We start from the raw sequence: 15,619 nt of genomic DNA, 5'->3' as shown, positions 1-15,619 counted from the left end.
GAACTTTGTTCTTCTGATAATGGCTTTATTTTTTTTTTAAGATTTTATTTCTTTATTTGGGAGAAAGAAAGCCGAGAGAGAGAGAGAGAGAGAGAGAGAGAGATCGATCAGAAGCAAGAGGGAGGGGCAGAGGGAGAAGCAGACTCCCTGCTGAGCAGAGACCCTGACTCTGGGCTCCATCCCAGGATCCTGGCATCATGATCTGAGTCAAAGGCAGATGCTTAACCAAATGAGCCAACCAGGTGCCCCGATAATGGTTTTAGATCAGTCTTAAGCACACTGCTAGGTTTTCTCTTTTTCTTTCTCTGTTTTTCTTCTTTTTTTCTGAACAGCCCTTGGTGTCCATGGAGGCTTGCAATGGGAGGGTGAGAGATCTTTTGCAGAGATTTGGTGTTTAATTTTCTACTCACAGAAAATTTAAAATTTGGACATTCTCTGCCTATTATGCTGAGGATGTAGATTTATTTATTTTTCTTTTTGTTCAGATGCTATGTGGGAAATTCAGAATTATGCTGTTACTTCATCCCAGCTACCTGGAATCCTCCCCTTCACAGCTTTGTTATATTATAGAATATAGATTTGAGTATTGTATACCATTCAATTTCTAGGTTTTTGAAAGATTATTGGTCAGTTGAATCTAGCAATCACTGTATATAAGGAAATGATATTGCACAGAGTTAGAGAGCCTACTCTTTAAAGGTATTTTGTTCAATTTTTAAATAAAATACCACTGTTTTTAGTTACTTAAACAGTTTAGAGACCTAACACATGTCTAGTAAATATTTCTGGACTGATATATCAGTTGTTCTTATGCTGGGAAATTTATTAAAAGTAGCACAGTGTGGATATACTTATAGTATTTTTTAGTGCTTTATAGGAGTATCTGATCCAAAGATTTTTTTACCATCTCTCCAAATTCTGTGCCTTTGGTGTTGTATTTTGATGGTTTGCCATTCAGTCTTCATCATAACCCAATGAATTGTTAAGGGCAGATTATTTAACTCCCGGGACGGGAAATTAGAAACTAAAATTTAATTATAAGACTTGTTTGGGTTGCACAGCTAATCAAAGGAGCTGAGAGAAAAACTGACTTCTTGACTTTGCTTTTGTCTGAATAGCATTGAGTAAAATGGGTAGCTCATTGATTGTTCCCACGTGTCATACTTGAATTTTAACTTCCATGTGAAAAAACGTATGTGGGCATTTGCCCCGTCACTCATAAGTTAGGATTAATTCTTGTTCATTGTTTTCTTATTCAGAGTAGTAAGCAGAAATTGTATAGTTGAGGAGGAATGTTTTGAAAGGAAGGAAAAATGTAAGGTGGTAGGCTGTTTAGTAACCCAAATGAAAGCAGAGTCTACTTGCAGGCATTTGCTTTTCGAAAATAATCGCTTCTCATTTATTATCAGGAGGCTTTCCATCATAATATTTAACAAATGGTAAACACTTCTGAAGTTTATAATAAAAAATACTTGACTTTCTAGACTAGTTTAATGAGTAGTCTTGCCTGTCTCTTGTAAATGTCAAACTTGCATAATTGAGTTTAGCTAGCTTCATAACATTGTTTATGGCATGACATGTTGTATATACACTCTGTTATTACAAACATTAAACAGATTTGTCAACAAGTGGTGGCAAAGAATTATAATTCAGTCTCTTTGTGAAATTCATTATGTGGAGGAGGAAAATTGGACTTTATCCTCCCTGTTAATTGACATATAGGACAGCTTCATGCCCTGCCTCAGTGCCTCTCATCATTTTTTTTTTTAAGCATCATATGGCAACAGAGGTATGATTCAGTTTCTGTCAATAAAAAGTTACTTGCTCTGCACACTTCACATTAATTTTAAGCTCGAATGTAGTTATTTAAAAGTTAAGAAAGAGTAATACTGATGTGAAATATTCTGCACCAAGATGCTATGTGGCAAGAATCATGTTAGGTAGTTTTTGCAACACATTTTAGTAAGTGAATGGAATTGAAAACAAATTTATTTGGAACTTTGGTTTTCACAGAGGATTACTATTTCTTGAATTTTCTTATATAGTTTCTGTGGGACCTAAGTAATTATATTAAAGCAAATCAGGAAAAAATATAATAGAATCCTGTTTAAAATCATGGCAAATAAGCATGTTTTTGAAACTTTTTGTTCGTTTTTACAGGGGAGGGAGCATGGGAGGGAGATATAGATAGGTTAATAGATCATGTTCATGCACAAGTACACCACATAACAAAACGCATAAGTGTATGTGAGCTAGCTAAAGAGTACAAAAGCGAACAAACCAAAAACCTACTTAGACATACCCCTAAATTCAGTTTTAAACCCAAAGCTCTTTTTAAATACTTTATTAGTAACAGTAGCATTTTAATGTAATGGATTTTGCCTTGGATGTTTTCAAAGGCATTTAATTTTTTCTAAATCATGTTAATGACTGCTGTTAAGCTATTGATAATTAGGTTTGATTGTAACAGTCTTTTTCGGATTGTTTATCGTATTTTAGATATGATAAAGAAAGAGAAATCAGAAATTCTTAACTTTTTTTTTAAAATTCTTAACTTTTTAAATGTTATTTTAGATTACAAAATCTTAGCTGAGTATTGCATATTTAGTGCATCATTTTTCACTAGTTAGAAAGACAGATGGGCAGTGTGCAGTTTAAAAATCTGTGCAAATAGGAGGACAGATGGGTGGTTTAAATGTCTCTATGAAAATGTTTGTATGCAGAGCTTGACTCCTGAAGTTATACTAAAAAACCCAAGTAACTAATTAGGAATAATAGAATTCATATAAAAAGTAATATTTTTAAAAAAGACATTACATATGGAATTAATTGAATTTACTATAGTTAATCCTTTTTGAGTTTACAATAAAAATTAACAAATTAGAATACAGTACTTAAATGTTCTTGCTTGGTAAATGCTTGCCTTATTTTCTTATTATCAGTGTAGACCCTGGAAAACTTTACTATTTGGAATCAATTTGTGTAATTGTATATAACTTTTTGAACTCTTGTTAGAATTTGCTGAATTAAAGAAAAAACTTTTGCTGAATTTTAAGTAATGTATCTATAAACTAGCTTTAAAATGATAAATGAAATTTTAAAAAGAACACAAAAGCAAGGGCCTTAGAAAGGGCTCTCTTTGGCAGCTTCTGCAGCAGGTGTTTGTGGACTTTTTGCTCTGATTCAGACATTAATGTGACTTAGCTCCCAGCCAAGAAAATTCATTCCAATTTGGTTAGGTATGCACTTTGGCTCTTGGATATTAGCTTCATATAGGAGTCTCATCCGGACTTATGTGGATAGGGAGAAAAAAAGGTTGTTGCTTTAGTGGCTGGCCATAGATGCATCATTGCATTGACTCTTGGGGACATTTTTTGAGATTTATTTTTGGAAGAAGGATGCCAAGTAGCAATATGGATAGTATTCTTTTTTTTTTTTTTAAAGATTTTATTTATTTATTCATGAGAGACACACACACACGCACAGAGAGAGAGAGAGAGAGAGAGGGGCAGAGACACAGGCAGAGGGAGAAGCAGGCTCCATGCACCGGGAGCCTGATGTGGGATTCGATCCCAGGTCTCCAGGATCACACCCCGGGCTGAAGACGGTGCTAAACCTCCTGAGCCACTGGTGCTGCCCAGCAATATGGATAGTATTCTATGAAAAAAAACTATCATGGTGATTGAACATGTAGGAGAATGTATTTCTGAGAATCTTAAAAATCATTCATGATTAGTATTATTGAAGTGATTTGTTAATTGTGAAGTTAAAAAGATTATCCCTAATGCCATACAGTGTGAGGGAAAATTTCTCTAGGGATTTATATTAACTGAGGCAAAAAAATGTATTGTTTTTTTCAGTGAAGATTTAAAAAAAATGAAAAATTCAAATAGAATTTTTAAAAAATCACAGGGCATCCTTCATAGTAAGGGGAAGAGTTATGTCATGAATTTATTTCAATTACATATTTAAAAATGTATATGGCTTTGGCTCATGACGTAATATATATTATCTTGTGATTTGTAGTCAAAAAGTGAGAAAAATCTTCTTTAGTGGCTCATGTTGTTTTTTTCTGATCCTTTCAGATCAGAACTGAGTAAATATATTTACTTCCACCCCCTCAGTCTGGTGTTAGAACCTGTTTCCAAACAGCAGTGAGAAGGGTTAGGAAAGATACTCTGGTGATTCAAATATTTTCTCCTTGAGAAGTTATTTATTTTATAAAGCAAAATAAATCATCTAGGGTAGCAATTTCAAATGACTTGGGTAATTAATAGTATCCCCATGTGCAGGAATGGCTAGAGATTAAGCTCCGTGAAATAATCGTGTGCAAGAATTCAGTGGTAGTTCTAGTACTTGGAACCAGTAGAATTTCCAGCTTCCAGCATGCTGGAAAGATTTCCTTTTCCACCAGCTAGATGTGGTTCCTCTGCTTGAGAATTGGAGGGGAGATGAGAAAGGCAAGGGAACTGTTCTCATTCTGCTGCCCTGCCTGTCTGTGCACTTTGGAGGGTCTGAGGTTTCCTCTCTCCACAAAAACACTGACTTTTTCTCTGCTTTTGGCTCTGAGCTAGAGACATTCTCCAACAGGGAATGCTTTTCCAACTCCTACCTATCAGGAATATTGAGATGAGGGGCAGCAGATAAGAGCCTGTGGCATCAAAAATTCTCAACATAGATCTACTTTTAGAGGATTCTCCTTGGAAAAGAGGGCAAAAATTAATAAATATTTTGAAAAGTTTATTCCTTAGATCCAAATAATTGACAAGAAATATTCAGTTGGCACTGAAAATTGAAGATCTGCTTAAAAATTTTATTTATATAGTCATTTATATTGTTAATCTGTAAATATTTTCTGAATGATTTTAGTGGAGGTACACACAAAATTTTAGTTCATAGTATTGTCAATATCTCCTGGACATCTCCCATGTCAAATTTAAATTCTCTGCTTGATTTTCAGGTCATTTACAACCTAAAATTGCCCTGCCTCTACAGACACAGTTCTTTCACTTCCTTAAAACTTCCTCTCTTTGAGCTTATTTCTTTGCCTGCCTATGGAATTTTGTTTATTATCTCCATATTTTCACTCAGTATTCCAATTTACCAGACCAGGGGCTCTATCGAGGACTTGGTTTTGCTAGGTACTGAATTCCTAATGTTTAGCACAGTTCCTGGTGGTGATGAGTTAATACTATTCATCGAATCAAAGGCAGAAAGGCAGAAAGAGAGGGTGAGAGGGAGGGATTATTGTCCATTCTGTCTTTCTTTTACCTTCCTGTACATACCCCATGTTTGGTTTTTCTACAAAGCCTCCTTGCTCCCGTGGTCTTTATTGATCCCTCAAATACAGGCCTCAAAATTTAACATTATTTACAAGTTTTCATGTTTTCTTAGTTACACAGTTTCATGTACATTGTTGTCCAGTTTGGTGTGAGCTTCTTAAAGATAAGAATCATTTTTCTGTAAAATTTTATTACAAAAGTATCCATTAACTATCAAACATTTACTGTAATATATGCCTCCTTCATAGCAGCCTGTGTGCACAGGACTGGCAAATAAGTGGTACTTTGCATAAAGCTGAGCATATCATTTATGTCCAATAAAATTTTGTTGATTCTTCATAAAATGTGTGAAATATAAAATAGTAGTCACTCAGGTTGCATATAGTTAGGATAAAGCCTCTTTATCTCTTCATTAACTTTCTTCAATGTCTTCTCCAGGGAAAGAAACCGAAAAGGCCAAGGAACGATATGACAAAGCGACAATGAAACTTCATGTATTGCATAATCAGTATGTATTGGCACTGAAAGGGGCACAGCTTCATCAGAATCAGTATTATGACACCACACTTCCTTTGCTTCTGGACTCTCTTCAGAAGATGCAAGAAGAAATGATAAAAGCACTGTAAGATACATTTCCTATTTGGCATAAAATCCCCTTCCTGAAATGATTTTAATGTTATTCTCTCTCCCGGGTAAGTTTTCGGATAAGAGTTGTCTGCGTTTTGTGAGCCCAGTGTGTTTTTCAGATCTGTTTTACCTTGATCCTTCTTGATTTTCACTTCTGGTATACATTCATTTTATTATCATCTCTTAGAACTTCTAGCTAGCCCTAAGAATGGTCCTTCTTTTTGTATGTTTTTGTTCTACTCCCATTAGCTGGAAATTTAGGTAAAAAAAAAAAAAATTCATTAATTGACAGGTGTTAAGAAGTGAATATCTATCTTCAGAGGGTTGAGTGTTTAAGTATTGAGCAACTAAGAAGTCCAAAGGAAATAATTTTTTAAAGTTTTAAATTTTAATTCCAGTCTAAGTTAACATACAGTGTGATGTAGGTTTCAGGTGCACAATGTTGTGACTCAGCAATTCTATACGTTACTCTGTGCTCATCATGATAAGTGTACTGTTGATCCCATTTATCTATTTCACCTGTCACCCCACCCACCTCCCCTCCTGTAACCATCAGTTTGTTCTCTAAATTAGAGTCTCTCTTTCTTGGTTTCTCTCTCTCTCTCCCTCTTTTTCCTCATTGCTCATTGTATTTGTTGTTTCTTAAATTCCATATGTGAGTGAAAACATAGGGTATTTGTCTTTCTCTGACAGACTTAAACACTTACCCTTATGCCCTATAGCTCCATTAAAGAAAATAATTTTTTGAAGTTTTCTTTGCCGGCTTATTGTATGAGAGTAAAATCAACAAATGTTTATTGACATTCTACAGTATGCAAAACACAGTCTGTGATTTGGCCATGATTTTTGCCTTCAAGGAGCTAACAATATACTTTGGGCAATACATCAAAGGTACACGTTAACCGGAGGTATCAATACAAGACTACAAAAGGATAAGCCACCCTTCGGCAGACTTCATCTGCCTTGTTAGATGGTTTAGGTGATCTCCCATTTTCTCAGTAAAAAGATGAAAAAGTGTTTTTAGTTGACTTGAATATGTAAACTTTTAATGGTAGTGATAAAATAGTAAAATATCTCCCTAAAATATTTAATCTATGGATTTAGATATGTGTACTTTATTTTTTTAATTTTTAAAAGTTTATTTAGAGAGAGAGTGTGCAAGTACATGGTGGAGCAGGGGTCGCAGATGAGAGCTCCATCTCATGACCCTGAGATCATGACCTGAGTTGAAATCAAGGAGTCAGATGCTTAACAGTCTGAGTCACACAGGAGCCCCATAGTTATGTCTACTTTAAATTATATATTGTTGATTCAGAAATACTTCCTTCCCTACTCTGATTTCATGAGTATTTTTTCAAACTCTTCACATGAATCATCAATAAGGGCATATTAATCATCAATAGATGTCTTTTTGAGACATGGTAGTTTTCTATAGCATATTATCTTTCACAATGAATTATTTTAGATCTAAAATATCCAAGCATGATGATTTCACTGAAATTGAATTCCATGTCACATTTATACAACAGCATTAGGAGAATTCCTTTTTTAAAATTCCATCTGTCTTAAAGGTGGATAATAATCGTCTCTACATCACATTATGGCATTGCTTTATGAGGGTTATCTAGATGGAGTCATTTACGTTAATATCATTCAGCACTTTTACCTCTGTGGTCAAAACCCCAGGGATATTTGCTAAATTGGTTTTAAATTTCTCTGTCTTCCCCTTTTCTTCAAATTTTGTCAGGTGATTTCTGTAATCATTTCAAACTAGCATTGCCTAAAGCAGTTAAATTTTTTTTTTTTTTTTTTTTTTTTTTTTACCCAAACAGCATTTGGCTATTGGGAAAATACTAAATAAGAGAGATTTTGTAAGTACTAAATTTTTACGACTGATGATTTTGAAAAAGAAAGGCAAACTATGCCTTATATTTATTTGGGAAAAGGCAGGATAAGCTTGTCTGTCCACACTTGTAGAGGGCACTCTTGACCAATGGCATATCTTTACAGCATAGCATTCTTAAAAGGGAGATCGGGTCTTTGCTACAGAATAGTTTTTCGTTTTGTATTCACTGGTAAAGCTAATACTTTTATGATGACATTTTTCCTGCTGACTGGAGGTCAGGAGAAGAGATCTAGATGTCATCGAAGGTACACAACCAGTTGAACTCTATAATTAAGTGTACAGAAAAGAGCCGAGGCCCAGGAACAAGAGAAAAACCAGAGGTAGGGCTTTTGAGGCACTAGCAGCCACAGGAGAGAAACCCCAAAGAGACTGGAGTCAATCCACAGTTTCGGGTGATGGAATTGAACATTTCTATGCCAGTATTTAGAAATAGAAAGTGACCAACCTGATCCAACATTTTGGACCTGTCAGATACATGTGGAGAAGGTAATGTCATATTCTAGATCACTTGCAATGATTCTATCAGATGTAAATTGTTAACACGTGCATTTGTGTAATCCCTTTACTATCCAGGTATATGAAGTAAGGTGGTGCATGAAATCACCATCTGTAAATATTGGTATGACATTTCGTATGTTCTCAATCCTTTCTGGGCCTGTGTTTCCCTTGAATACTAAAAAACGTAAAATTTTGTTTTTGTTTTCAGAAAAGGTATATTTGATGAATACAGCCAGATAACCAGTCTCGTTACAGAGGAAATAGTGAATGTCCATAAAGAGATTCAAATGTCAGTTGAACAGATAGACCCTAGCACAGAATATAATAATTTCATAGATGTTCACAGGTATGTATACTATTTTCATTCTTCTTTCAGTATTTGTGACAGTATTACTTTTTTCTACTCTATTAATATTTAACTAAAATAAGATATTAAAGAGTTTGTTAGGACATATATTACTGATTAATTTGTCTGCTTTTAATTATTTTTAAAGTTCTTTTTCAACGATAACTAATTTATGTAGTTATCTTTAAAAATTTATCATTGTTACTATATCATTGCTTACACCTATATTTAATCCATGAAGTCATATTTTTTAACATTTTTATAACGACAATACTATGATTTTATATGTGTATTAAATTTATGATGCATCAGTCATTTATCCTGGCACACTTATTACCACTGTGATAGGAAACAAAACAGGTTAATATCCATATTCTACAAATAAAATTAAGGTTTAAGTTATGTGACTAGATCTTGGTGCCAGGGGTTTAATTTGATTTATTTTATTTGTATTTACTCTCTTTTGTAAACATAATTTTGGATAATAAATATTCTGCCTTTCGTGTGCGCTAAGATATATTATAATAGTATGTTCATATTGATCAAAATTATTTGGCATGCTTTATTAGAACAACGGCTGCTAAAGAGCAAGAAATTGAGTTTGATACTTCCTTACTAGAAGAAAATGAAAATCTTCAGGCAAATGAAATTATGTGGAATAATTTAACAGCAGAAAGTTTGCAAGTAATGTAAGTATTTAGAAAATCTGAACAGTTTAAATATTAGAGTTATTATTTATCAGATTCAAAATTCCAATCTTTATTTTTTACAAGTAATGAAAAGTAAATTAAAAGTGAACTGGTAAAAAAAAAATAAAAATAAATTAAAAAAAATAAAAATGAACTGGTTGTTTTTTGGTCAGAAAGAAATGTTTTGAGAAATATGTTAGCTTTATTCATTGTGATCACTAATTTTGGTAATTCTGAAAATCAAAATACTATGTGATGTTATATTCATTTATCTAGTTATTGCTAATATCTTATATTGGAATAATGGTTCATTCTTTTCAAAACTTATTTATTTGTTTATTTATTTATTTATATCCCATTAAATACTCAGAACTTCTTGGCAGAACCATTTTGGAAATGAGAACCCTGAATGTTAAAGAAGAGACTCAGGTGTCATTAGTGTTGAGTACAAAAATTTGATTTTTAATTGGGTTCTTTTCTCCTTAAGCAGGGATGTCTTCTAATAGAGGCTTAAAATAAATTCATTCTTCACCTTATTATTGTTGCCTAATATTTTAAAGGAGTTTTGAGAAATATTAATGTGTTTTTACTCCTTTTCAAATATTAGAGTCTATCAATAGTATTTATTTATTTAATTTATTTTATTTAAAGATTATTTATTTATTCATGAGAGACACAGAGAGAGGCAGAGACACAGGCAGAGACACAAGCAGGCTCCCCGCATGGAGCCCAGTGTGGGACTTGATCTCGGATTTCGGGATCAGGACCCAAGCCAGAGGCAGATGCTCAAAGGCTGAGCCATCCAGGCATCCCAATAGTATATTTTTAAACATAGAAAACATAGGTAAACCATTCTTTTTTTTCTTTTTTTTTTTTAAGATTTTATTTATTCATTCATGAGAGACTCCGAGAGAGAGGCAGAGACACAGGCAGAGAGAGAAGACTCCATTCAGGGAGCCCGATGCGGGACTCAATCCTGGGACTCCAGGATCATGCCCTGGGCCTAAGGCAGACGCTCAGCCTCTGAGCCTGTGCCCAGGCGTCCCAGCATTCTGCTTTTAAATATTTAACTCCTCCCTTGATTTGTTTTTTTGTTTTGTTTTGTTTTTTGTTTTTTGTTTTTTTTTAGCAGCAACACAAACTTTTATTAAGCACTATAGGTATTTGTCTTCTGGTTCAGAACCACAGCTAGGAAAGATTATGGACTCATTTTATCTTCCATATTGGACATAATATCATCTGACTTGTTGGTGCTTTACCTCAAAAGACTTGGCTGAAAGGCCCCACCTGATAAAATTAAACAATCTCCTTTCTATTGTTCAGTAATATCATAGTGTTACAGATAATTTACTGAGTGGTAGGATCCTGGGACTAACTCTTGGAAAGGGGTTTAATAACTTTACAGTTGGGCAGGTGAGATTGGAAAAACTAACAGATGCTTGTCAAATCACCTGAGCAAATGAAGGCTTCAAAGTTATGATGGATTGACTGTTGAGGAGTGGAAGGGAGGGGTGAGAGTACACTGCATCAGGGAGGAATTTCTCTAGGAGTCATAGTGGGATTCTTGAAGCTGTTTCCAGGTTTCAAAGTCCTTCACTAAAGTCCCACTTTGGTTTTAGGTATACTCTTGTAATGTTAGCTGTCTTTAAACCAGTGGTCTTCACCCTAGGTGACTTTTTTTCCCCCCCAGGGAACACTTGTTAATATCTGGAGACATTTTTGTTAGGTGGGAAGGTAGTGCTGGTAAGTAGTGGGTAGAGGCCATGTTTTGTGCTAAATATCCTATAGTGCATAGGACAGCCACGCACAACAAAGAATTATCTGGTGAAAATGTTCATAGTGCCAAGGTTGAGAAACTCTGCTCCAAACAATAGAGTTGGATTCATGGCACAAAATAGTTTCTCAATTCATGTGCAGTGAGAAATTTCATTTTTTGATTCCTGTCCTGCTTTGTGAAGGAATATAACATAAATTACTCCTCTTTTCTTAAAAATCATTGTATTGTTCCCAAGTAATGTATTCATTTATTCATCAAAATATATTTACTGTATATTTAAAGTTGCAAGGGAAGGGCTAATACCTTTAAGGTGTTTATGCTAAATGTAACAAATTATTAAAATTTATTTTAATAAACACCAAGAAAGAATGAGCATAGAGATACTGGAGTATAATATGGTAAAATTAAAAATAACTACCTGTTATAAGCTTATGTAAAATAAGAGATTTTGTGACCAAAGAATAATTTGTTTTATTGCTTTCCAGCGTATAATGAGAACAAAACTAGTTATGCGCATAAATCATTATTTCTTAATTATGGTGATGAAGCAATGAACAAAAATATAATAAATTAAGGTAATAAATCTTTGATAATGTGATAGAAGATTTAATTGCTTATATCTTACTGAGGCAAAACTTTAGCTACATTTCATTGAACAGTGTCTAAATCAGGATAGAAGTTTTAAAGAACAGTTTGTCTTCAAGAATTTTATTCCAGAAATGAGTTATTCAAAGTGTTGATTGGCACTGGTAAAATAATCTAAGGTAATTCCATTTAAAAATTTGTGTTTATACACACACACACACACACACACACATATTTAATATGATGCAAAGTCTTTCTTTTTACCATCATAATTGTGCTTTAAAGTTCAACTAATTTCTTTCTTGAGGCATTAATTTATTAATTTTGTTGTTGAATGTGTTGAAATATTATGTCCAGTAGAATGAATGAAGCAAATGAACAGATAGCTTTGCAAAAATTAATACGAATGACCAATAGTCCTATGACAAAGAAATACTCATTTTTTAAAAAGAAGCTATTCCACCTACCAGATTGGCAAGAAATAGCTTGATAATACACACTGTTATGGAGGTTACGGAGAAAAAAGCCCTCTTATAAAGTCTTGGCAGAAAGGTAAATTAGTGTGAGCTTTTTGAAGGACAGTTTTGCAACATACATCAGAATTCAACATGCTCATACACTTTGTTTTGTTTTTTAAAGATTTATTATTTATTTATTTATTTATTTATTTATTTATTTATTTATTTATTTATTTATTCATGATAGACACAGAGATTGAGAGAGAGGCAGACACACAGGAGCAGGCAGAAGCGGGCCCCATGCCGGGAGCCCGATGTGGGACTCGATCCCGGGACTCCAGGATCGCGCCCTGGGCCAAAGGCAGGCACCAAACTGCTGAGCCACCCAGGGATCCTCTGCTCATACACTTTGAATTAGAACTTTTACTTCTAGAACTTTAGCCTATAGGTAAGCAAAGATATATATGTACAAGCTGTACAAGCGTAACATGGTGGGTTGCCTGGTTCTGAATCCTGACAGTATGGCTTATTACCTCTGTGAAACTGGACAGATTACTTAGTCCGTTTAGTGTCATTTTCCTCAAATATAAATTGGTAATAATAATGGCACCCAACTCATAATGTTGTTGTAAAGCTTACATACATGAATAAATGTAGAATACTTAGGATAGTCCCTGGCACATAGCAAGTTATATTGTTATTGGTTTTCGTTGTTCTTTTAATTACTGCTTGAGGTGTTTTATACATTGAGGACTCCAAGCACCATGCTTAAGTTTCTCCCAGGCCTTTCGAGATACCGGAGGTCTGAAAACTTTTTGTTAGTTCCTAAATATGAGAAGAAAACTATGTTACAAGGTATATTATGTCTCTTTCATTAATTAAGTTCAGTAAACACAAAAAATTTCAAAATACATAGGTTAGATTTTTTTTCTTTTGGTTAACATAGTGTTATATTAGTTTCAGGTGTACAATATAGTAGATTTTAATAATCTGCAATATGTGGATTTCTGAGAAATCCCATTTTCGTATATGCGCTATTAATTTGAGTAGAGGGCAAGGAGTATGAAGGTGTCAAAACAGTCCCTTTGTTTTGGCAAAATACTGGAAATGCCCTAAATATTTATCAGTAAAAGATTGTTTGAATTATGGTATATCCATACGATAGCCACAGTTTTTCTCCATTATGTAGTTTTTAAATAAAAACTAGGTTTTTATGTAGGTTTATGTATATATATGTGTGTGTGTGTGTGTGTGTGTATATGTATATATGCCTTTATGGAAAGATCTCCAAAGTATATGATAAAAAGCAAAAACAAGGTATGCAGTAGTATTTAGAGAATTAGTCTATTAATTAAAAAAATAGTACATATATATATATGTAGATGGTATGTTGGAATGGAGGTGAATGGATGAGGTGAATAGGGAAGCTTGTTGGGGGCAATGTTTATAATAACGTTAAATAAATGTGGTTTTATTTCTCCAATCTTTGCATTTTTACTGGTTAGCATGACTCTCTTCAGAGTATTAATACTTGTTTTTCCTCCCATCGTGTCCATTCCTTATCCTTTCACTAAACGTTTGTTCCCGAGTAATACTGCTCTATATAGTTTTAGAATAGAACACTCTCAAAAGCTTTATTTGAAAATGCCAATATTTTATGGCCCGTGCCTTCCCATGTTATGCATTTTTCCTGAGACCATTTAAGAGCTGTAACAGAAATAGTATAGGAAAACTTTGGAATCGTTTTTTGTTTGTTTGTCTTGCGTTAGTTTATGTTTATTCAAGTGACCTGGTGACCCTGTCCTTTGTGAAAGGTTACACTGGTTTGAAAGTGAGAATCATTAGTATTTGACTCCTGGAGAATTTTCTAATAATGCAAGAAGCCATACTGGCAGTCTGATAGACGCTGATTAGTAGTGACTGAAATAGAGGAAAAATTGGACTACATTTCTCTTGGACTCTTCAGAATCTTTGGTTAAATGTCAGATGTTGCAAATGATTAATTAACATCTTTGTTGAATGAGCAAGTGAATGAAGAGGGTTTTATGGAGAGATTTCAGGGAGTTTTTGAATAGTGGATGTCATCATCTCTGGCTTTATGTTAGGATCACTGAAGGAGCTTTAAAATATTCTGATGTCTGCAACCTAACCCAAACCAGTTAAATCACGTTTTGTGAGGCAAGGTCTAGGCATTGAGATTTTTTGTAAACTTTCCAGGTGATTTTAACGTGTGGACAGGACTGAAAATTTGTATCATAAACCCAGTAAAATTATGTGTGGAAATGTGTGTGTTACTTTCTGGGGGTGGGTTCCTGTGAATTTTCAGAGGGCATCTAAGGACTGCTGCTCTACTTGAATATGTTATCTTTCATGTTTAAAGAATGCCTTTTTGTTAAATTTTGTAATGTGTTGTATAGTGTCACTGGAGAATAGCATTTTTACAGTAGACTACCTGGAATTCCCTTTTGACGCTTTGTTTTTTCTTCTCGGCCATACTTCTGGGTCAGCATTAAATTATAAGGTCTTTGAAGGTCAAGTAGATGTCCTTTCCCTATGGTTACATCTTTCACTTGCTATTGATAAAAAGATGCCTTTTAATTGGGGGGAGGAGGAACCTTCTTCTTCTTCTTCTTCTTCTTCTTCTTCTTCTTCTTCTTCTTCTTCTTCTTCTTCTTCTTCTTCTTCTTCTTTTTTTGATTCCTAAATGTAGCATACAAATTTTCATTTTTATTAACAGAAACTTACTCATAAATTTAATAATTTCTATTCTTGGTTCCTGCTTATGGTATTATGTAGAGTTTTCTCAACTAAATGTAAGAGGTTCTGACATTATCACCCACTGGTATTTACATCCAAAAGGAGGCTTGATGGAAATCTAATGCTGTAATAATAGCAAATGACAAAGTTCCTGCATTTACCCATTTAAATATGTGCCTTGAAGCATTTTCTCACGTTTTCATTATATGTATCAGTTACATTTATAAAGGTATGGATATATAGAAGATTTAAACTCAAATATTTGTAGGATTGGTTTTCCCTACTTACTGGAAATTTTTTTGCCTTGTAGATCATGATGTGTAGAGAGCTGCTTCCTCAGCCTCTGATAATTTCTAGCACTGGACACTGGAGACCGTATACTTCCTATCACACATACATTTAGATTCTATTACCTCCAAGCTGCAATCTGAGGTTGTTTCCTTTTCTCTGTGATCTACAGTCTCTCTTCTTCCCCTTCATCACCCTTCCCCCATCTGCCTCTGTTTTGAATCACTCTTCCAAATCTTGAAATAGATTCTTTTCCAAAGCTAGGATAGTTACTATACTTTATTGATTTTAGTCATCCGTTTATTAAAATGATATATGCAAATATTTCCTCACCTAATCACTATTTAATTGAATAACTTGGGGACTCAGTAATTTTAACTCATCAGAATAATTTGAAGACAGGTCT

General features: G+C 34.0%; 1 protein-coding gene across 1 annotated transcript in view; it reads left to right on the top strand.

Moving 5' to 3' along the window:
• Positions 1-15,619, top strand: part of FER (FER tyrosine kinase) — a 434,848-nt gene that overhangs the window by 91,597 nt on the left and 327,632 nt on the right. The window contains 3 exon segments of the mRNA NM_001003141.1: positions 5,721-5,904; positions 8,522-8,659; positions 9,229-9,348. Of these exon segments, the coding sequence (NP_001003141.1) occupies positions 5,721-5,904; positions 8,522-8,659; positions 9,229-9,348 (442 nt within the window).

The sequence above is a fragment of the Canis lupus genome, chromosome 3 (assembly GCF_011100685.1).
Source record: "Canis lupus familiaris isolate Mischka breed German Shepherd chromosome 3, alternate assembly UU_Cfam_GSD_1.0, whole genome shotgun sequence".
Classification (NCBI taxonomy): Eukaryota; Metazoa; Chordata; class Mammalia; order Carnivora; family Canidae; genus Canis; species Canis lupus.
Note: the sequence above shows the minus strand (reverse complement) of the source record. Positions and strands in the feature narration are given on the sequence as shown.